The sequence below is a fragment of the Loxodonta africana genome, chromosome 7 (assembly GCF_030014295.1).
Source record: "Loxodonta africana isolate mLoxAfr1 chromosome 7, mLoxAfr1.hap2, whole genome shotgun sequence".
NCBI classification, from domain to species: Eukaryota; Metazoa; Chordata; class Mammalia; order Proboscidea; family Elephantidae; genus Loxodonta; species Loxodonta africana.
In genome coordinates, this window is record NC_087348.1 from 30,653,954 (window position 1) to 30,662,446 (window position 8,493).

An 8,493-nucleotide genomic window follows, 5' to 3' on the forward strand; every position below is an offset into this window, starting at 1 on the left:
CTGTAGGAGAAAGATGTGGCAACCTGTTTCAGTAAAGATTGTCCCCTTGGAAACCCCAAGAGGATTGTATGTGTCAGAAATGACTCAACAATGACACAAAACAATAACAATATGAAGGAAAAGGTCAGTGGTTATTCACTGGTAGTCCTCTGTATGGGAAACCTAGGTTAGGCTTCTGGCAGATATAATTCATGCACTACCAGCACTGGGTCTGTCCCTAGTGAATTCTGCATTGCTATGATGCTGGACAGGTTTCAGCAGAGGTTCTAGACTAAGACAGGCTAGGAAAAAACGCATAGTGATCAACTTCTGACAATCAGCCAGTGAAAACCCTATGGATCACAAGGGTCCAATCCAAAACAGATCATGGGGATGGTAGAAAAATGGGCTGTGTTTTGTTCCATTGTGTTTGTGGTCACTGTGAGTCGAGGATAACTTAACGACAGATAACAACAACAAAAAATATGAAGAAAAACTTCCATTGCTTCTGAAATATTATAACTTGTTTAGACAATACTACATGAAAGCTAATACCAAACCTTCTGTTCCTTCACAGAAAAGATAACTGGACCAAATGGGCCAACAGAATCTAACATTACTGACTGAATTCATTCTAATGGGAGTCACAAGGCACCCTGAGTTGCAGCACCCGCTTTTTGGGGTGTTTCTCCTCATCTACATGATCACAGTGGTGGGCAACCTGGGCATGATCATCTTGACCAAGATGGATTCCCGCCTACGCACACCTATGTATTTTTTCATCAGACACCTGGCCTTCATTGATCTTGGTAATTCTACTGTCATTTGTCCCAAGATGTTAGTAAATTTTGTTGTGGATAAAAATACCATTTCTTATTATGCATGTGCCACACAGATGGCTTTCTTCATTTTGTTCATTATCAGTGAACTTTTTATCCTTTCGGCCATGGCCTATGACCGCTATGTGGCTGTCTGTAACCCTCTGCTCTACAATGTTATCATGTCCCAAAGACTTTGCCATGTGCTGGTGGGCATTCCATATCTCTACAGTGCCTTTCAGTCTGTGATGTTAACCATTAAGACTTTTACATCCATCTTCTGTGGCTCTAATGTCATCTGTCATTTCTACTGTGATAATGTTCCCTTGTTTTCTATGCTTTGCTCAAATTCACAAGAAATAGAATTGATGCTTATAATATTTTCAGCATTTAATTTGATAACCTCCCTCCTGGTTGTCCTGCTCTCCTACCTGCTGATTCTGAAAGCCATATTTCGAATGCATCCTGCCAAGAGCAGGATAAAAGCTTTCTCCACATGTGGTTCTCATCTGACAGTGGTGGTTGTGTTTTATGGGACTCTATTATTTATGTATGTGCAACCCAAATCTGCTCACTCATATGATACTGGCACAATGGCCTCTGTCTTTTACACTTTAGTCACCCCCATGCTTAACCCTTTGATATATAGCTTGAGGAACCAAGAGGTAAAAAGTGCCTTCCATAGGGTTTTTAAAAATTGATGCCAACTTTATATTCAGTATTCAATATTCAACCTTGTTTTTGTAAACAATGCAAAAGGTAATGTCACTTGATAACATTTTTAATAGATATAAATGTGTTCCTTTTGGTTCCAAGGCAGAGGCTAATTATAAGTTAGATACTATCACATTGTTTATACTAAGACAAATTAATCATCCTTTAGCTATCCAATTAAGTGTTATTTCTTCCCCAACACTCCTTGCTTCCTATGCATTGCTTACTTATATGATTTCATAGGCCCTCATACTTCCACAATGATAAATTTGAATACACTCTTGATCAATAAAACATGTGATTGTTTCTGTCAGTTTTTTTTTAAGGACAAGCATCTTCTCAATCGTTTTTCTGTTGCATTTTCTAAGCCTGGAACAACAGTGTAAATAACGTTAGAGTTAAACAGTTATTGTGACCTATTAACACATGAATAATTTATTTGTCTTTTGTTATCAATCAATTCTACTGTGAAAATAAACTCTTAACTATGATGTACTAAAACATGTGAAGTGGACTAGATAATTTTGATTTGTTAAAAATTAACTTGATTTCTTTCTTCTCTACTTTGCTTTAGCATAGATGTTGCCCTAAGAAAATATTTTAAACTGGTAAATAAGAATTTAGTAAACAAGCAGTTAAATAAATCTTAGCATAATGGATGGCTTTAACAAACAAAAATTTATTCTCTTATATTCTAGTAGTTCAGATGTCCTAATTCAGGGCACCATCTGCAGGGGAAGGCTTTCTCTGTCAGTTCTGGAGGGAGGTCCTTGTCATCAGTCTTCCCCTGAGAGACAGCTAGGGTTAACTGTGCTGGCAGAACAAAAGAGCTGTTAAAAGATTACCATCTAGAAGTTGGAAAAACAGGAATCATACCCTACTAACAACAATGCCTTAATAAATAACTACAAGTATCTATTTTACTGCTGTCTGCAATCTGATTGGGCTTTGAGTTAATCAGATTGGTGTTTTCTTGACTGGGTTGTCTCCCGAAAGGAATTGATTTTCTTTAAAAATGGTGACCATTGACATGTCAACAAAAAGTGTTTTGAACTGCTTGGTACTGGATTGAAATAAACTAATTGTGACCCTCCTCTACGAGGGTAAGTAGGAACGTATTGCCATCAGGGTTCCAGTTCATTCATCCAAAAGTTTATTCCAAACAAAATGTATTTGAACATGTCTCTGTTATCAGTGTACGGCTGTAAAAAAGTTCGCTCAGTAATACACTTGTCTTAGTCTCATTAGGAAGCCTTACAAAAAAAAAAAAAAAGATACTTTTTGTGCCATGGAAAAAAAATGATTTTGAGTTCAAGGCTAATATCAAAATTTTAACAAATACTTAAGTGGACATCTTTCCAAATAACTGAAATTTTACAACAAGTTTACGGGAATCCTGTTCCACATAAAACAACAGTTTTCAGATAGATCAAGCATTTTAAGGAAGGTCAGGAAAACCTCAAGAATGAGCCAAAAGAGGGAAGGCTGTTCAGAAGGTTATGGTGACTGCTCTTTTGGGGGGAGAGGGAGTTCAAAGGGGTAATCTTGACAGATTTTCTCAAAGGACACAGGATGATCACAGGGGCTTATTATGAAGAAGTTTTAAGAAAACAGAAAACTGCATTGATGAGAAAGGGACAGAAAGCTTGTTCCAAAGATTTTTTTTTTCTTTTCCATCAGTACAATGTACCTGCTCATTCTTCGAGGGTAACGTTCTTTGAGAATTTCACTGGGAAAACCGACTCCATCTACCCTGTAGCCCTGATTTTTCCCCTTCAGACTTCTTTTTGTTTCCAAAACTTAAAGAAGATTTAAAAGGAATACAATTTGAGTTCCTTGAGGGTTCAGGGGAGGATGAGGTTGAAGGATATCAGTGCTCATGTCAGATGGATCCTGGCTGAAAGCAGAGAATAAGAGAAAGATGTGTACTTCTGTTTCATTGACTATGCAAACACACTTGACTGTGCAGATAATAACAAATTATGGATAATACTGTGAAAAATGGGAGTTCCAAAACACTTAATTGTGCTCATGAGGAACCTGTGCCTAGACTAAGAGTCAATTGTTGGAATAGAACAAGGGGACAGGCACAGTTTAAGATCACTAAAGTGTACATCACTGCTGTATCATTTCACCACGCTTATTCACTCTGTACACCAAGCAAATAATCCGATAAACTGGGCTATAGGAAGAAAAATGCAGCATCAGGATTGGAGAAAGACTCATCAGCTTCCTGAGATATGTAGATGACACAATCTTGGTTGCTGAAAGTAAAAGGGACTTGAAGCGCTCATTGATGAAATTCAAAGACTACAGCCTTAAGTATGGATTACCCCTCCCTATTACTAAAACAAAAATTCTCACAAATGGACCATTAAGCAACATCATGATAAATGGAGAAAATATTGAAGCTGTCAAGGATTTCATTTTATTTGGATCCATAATCAACACCTGTGGAATCAGCAGTCAAGAAATCAAACGATGCATTGCATTGGGCAAATCTGCTGCAACAGACCTCTATAAAGTGTTAAAAAGCAAAGATGTCACTGTGAGGACTAAGGTATGCCTGACCCAAGCCATGGTGTTTTAAATCACCTTACATGTGTGCAAAATCTGGAAAATGAAGAAGGCAGGCCCAAAAATAATTGATGCTTTTGAATTATGGTGTTGGTGAAGCATACTGAAAATACCACGGACTGCCTGAAGAACAAACAAATCTGTCTTGCAAGAAGTACAACCAGAATCCCCCTTAGAAGTGAGGATGGCAAGACTTCATCTCACATACTTTGGGCATGTTATCAGGAGCGAACATTCCTTGGAGAAGGACATAATGCTCGGGAAAGTACAGGATCAATGAAAGAGATAAAGACCTTCAATGAGATGGATGAACACAGTGGCTGAATGATGGGATCAAGTATAGCAATGACTCTGAGGCTGGAGTAGGACCAGGAACATTTTTTCTCTTTGACCATGGTGTCACTATCAGTGTGAATCCACTGGAAGATACCTAACAAGAACAGCTCAACTGTTGATCTGCTCGTAAATACCTTTGTCTTAAATTTCAAGTAATATAAAATCAATACCTACCTTACATGAAGTTTCCCTGTGATGAGAAACAGAAATTTAAGCCCGATTGGCCATTTGAATCCACCAGGTGGCCCTTGGAAGCTCTATGAGGCAGTTCTACTATGTCCTACAGGGGGACTATGAGTTAGAATGGACTCAAAGGCAATGGGGTTTGGTTTTTAGTTTTTGTGTCCCTGTTGACACTATGAATGCTTTATTTGTCATGTATCAAGCAATTTGACTGAGACAAGTATTTCTAATGATCTATTCTGTAATCAAACATGTATGTATACTAGACGATTTTGATTTGTTAGCATTTAATTTGATTTCCTTACTCTTCAATACTTAGTGCCCTCCTTAGAGTCCTAATGTCCTCGGTACAAATTCTATTGATCATATTTAAATGCAAAGATAGTTGCTGGAAAGTAAGAATGGATGAAAAAATGAATAAAGAAAGAGAAAGTGGAGAATAGCAGGAAGGAAAAATGAAGGAAAGATATTTATGATGCATAATTAGAAGGACTAAAGGATTTATTATAGGTGATAACTGATGGAGAACGTCATGGTGAAAAACCATTTTAAGAACCAGAAGAAAGTATTGACACGTTTTCTAATTCATATTTTCAGTGAACTTAGAGCATGTTATGTGGGTAAAGAGGGAAGAACAACATGTTAACACAACAAATAAATTTGTGATTATGGTAGGGGGAAAAGACACCAAGACTCAAATCCAAACAGGATAGATCTTTATTAAGCCAAGGCAAAGAAAACAATTTGAATGTGGGAATCATCAGCTTGCACTGGGCACAAGAGACTAATGGATTTGTTAAATCATAATCCTGGAGTAGTTAATATGTTATTACAGAGGAAATAAAGTTGAGAAAAATTCTGATTTGTTTTTCATGGACACATCACTGTTAAAGGAACAGTAACCAGAGTGGGATATTTTGAGTGATTGGTTTAAACAGTTTTTGTTGTCTAATTTCCACTTGGTGATATATGCTTTCTGATTAATTACTGTTTAGTGACATTACGAGTATTCTAAAGAGGGGGATTTACAGGAGATTTGGAAAATTTCCATTTCTAAAATAAAAGTTACATAAACCCTGGCTGGGAAAAACTGACAACATTCATTATTTGCTTGATTAAAAATAAAACATTTCCTTAAATACCAGATAACGGGCAAAACTGCCCTTACTCTCCATATTTATTAACCAGTTCAATTTTCCAGTTCCACAGATTCTCTAGGCCTGGACTCCACCGTAGCCTCCTTACACCAGCCAAGCACCTCATGTAGTTTTAAGGTCCCTATATCATTCCCTCCTTTTGATCAATCGAACAACCTTTGATTTCTTTAATATCATTCCTCTGTGTAGACTTAAGTCATCTTCAGCACAGTCTCTGTTTCCTCGATGATGGCATGGCTGCCTATTTGCTTCTTGGACCATTAAACCCACTGCTTCTAACTGTCTTTTGGCCTACCTGTCTATCTATCTATCTATCATCTACCTATCTATTTATCTGTCTGTCTATCTATCTATCATCTACCTATCTATCTACCTATCTACCTATCTCTCTCTGTCTCTCTCTCTATCTATCTATCTAGCATCTATCTAATCTATTAGCCGGATACCGTCTGGTTCTTCATCATGCACCACTGTAGTCATTTTCACCATGTTGTACATCATCAACAACTGAGGGCATTATTCACAGCCCTAGGCTGAATTAGGGGAATAACATGGCCCTTTCATTTGAACTAATGCAGAGTGAGGGAATTATCCCCTGTGTTACAGAAATGAGCAAAATCCATATGCAGCAGCTGCTTTGGAGCTGTAGCGTTATTTACCCAATGTGCTTTTCATTATAGGCCTAGAGAGTTAATGGGACTTCAAGGGTACCCAAGGTGCACTGGCCTTTCATACTCCATCCATCTAAACAAAGTAAGATGAAATAAAAGGTTTAGCATTAGAATTTTTCTCTAGACAGTTGGATCCTCCACACAGGAACATGTACCCACAGGAGGCACACATTACTCCAATTTCCACTGGGGAAAAGGGAAAGGGAATAGTCTGATTTGCTTTTTCCAGCCATTTTTTCAGTATGGGAGTTATTATAAATAGACAAGCTTTCTAATTGAGATCTTTCCTTAAAATGGAAGTAAACTGGAGCCTCTGAATTCTGATAATTACAAAAACCTACTAAAGCAGCATAAACCTATTGTTATACAGAAAAGTGAAAGGACAGTCATTATTACCATAAACTATACCAGGACAAATAAATACTTGGGTAAAATAAAAAACAAGGCCCAGAAGGATAAACCGGGGAATTAAAGAGATGCCATAACCTGACGTAGATGGCTCATCTTTCTATGGTATTGATATTGACATCGACAACAGGTATATGGTTATAGATGAAAATGGGTAATGCTAAAGGATTTGAATTCTCATGTACAGTTTGTGGGGAAGGATGGCATAGCCAACAGTCTATTAAGTTGGTAGCACTGGCCACTGCCTGAGCCACTCTAACAAAGACATTGTTATGCCGACTTTTAACAGCAGTTGGGAGACATAATAGTCTTATAAGAGATATAAGCCTCATAGTGAAGAAAGATTGTCTATAAAAGTAATGTGTTAAAGCAATTAAATAAACTGAATGCTTTGAAGGTCAGTGGAGCAGGGGTGGGGGTTTGGGGACTATGGCTTCAGGGGACATCTAAGTCAATTGGCAAAATGAATTCTATTAAGAAAACATTTTGCATCCCACTTTTACATGCAGTGTCTGGGGTCTTAAACACTAGCAAGAGGCCATCTAAGATGCATCAATGAGTCTCAGCCCACCTGGATCAAAGGAGAATGAAGAACTCCAAGGCCACAAGGTAATTATGAGCCCAAGAGACAGAAAGGACTACATGAACTAGAGACTACATCATCCTGAGACCAGAAGAACTAGATGATGCCTTGTCACAAATGATGACTGCCCTGATAGGGAGCACAACAGAGAACCCCTGAGGGAGCAGGAGAGCAGTGGGATGTAGACCCCAAATTCTCATAAAAAGACCAGACTTAAAGGTCTGACTAAGACTAGAAGAATCCTGTTAGTCATGGTCCCCAAACCTTCTGTTGGCCCAGGACAGGAACCATTCCTGAAGTCAACTCATCAGACATGGAAGGGACTGGACAATGGGTTGGAGAGAGATGCTGATGAGGACTGAGCTACTTGCATCAGGTGGACATTTGAGACTGTGTTGGCATCTCCTCTCTGGAGGGGAGATGGGAGGGTAGAAGGGGTTAGAAACTGGCAAAATGGTTAAGAAAAGAGAGACTGGAAGAAGGGAGCAGACTGACTCATTGGTGGAGAGTAAGTGGAAGTATGTAGTAAGGTGTATATAAGTTTATATGTGAGAGACTGACTTGATTTGTAAACTTGCACTTAAAGCATAACAAAAATTATTAAAAAAAAAAAAGGCCAGGTGTAACTGGACCAGTAGAGACAAGAGGAACCTCTGAGACTATGGCCCAGAGATATTCTTTAAACTTTGAACTGAAACCACTCCCAGAGGTCACCTTTCAGCTAAATAACATATTGTGCTCTTTTAGCTAAAAAAAAAAAAAAAAAAGTAATCTATATGAGACCAAATGGTCAACATTTACCCTAAAGCAAAGATGAGAGGGGGGATGGGGAGGGAAGCTAGATTAATGGAAACAGAACAACCGGAATGGATATAATGAGAATGTTGACACAATGTGGAAAATGTAACCAGTGTTACTGAACGATAATGTGTAAAAATTGTTAAGTGGGAACATACTTTGCTGTGTAAACTTTCACCGAAAACACAATAAAATACTAAAAAAAAAAAGCAATTAAAAAGTAAGTTATAGCTATTACAAAGTCAACACTCTCAGTTAAGATTAAGCGG

General features: G+C 38.0%; 1 protein-coding gene across 1 annotated transcript; it reads left to right on the top strand.

Moving 5' to 3' along the window:
• The first annotated feature begins 574 nt into the window (after positions 1 to 574).
• LOC135231913 (olfactory receptor 8K5-like) lies at positions 575 to 1,498 on the top strand. The gene has a single exon (XM_064289127.1). It carries the CDS (start codon positions 575 to 577, stop codon positions 1,496 to 1,498), a length of 924 nt encoding a protein of 307 aa, XP_064145197.1.
• The last annotated feature ends 6,995 nt before the right edge of the window (positions 1,499 to 8,493 follow it).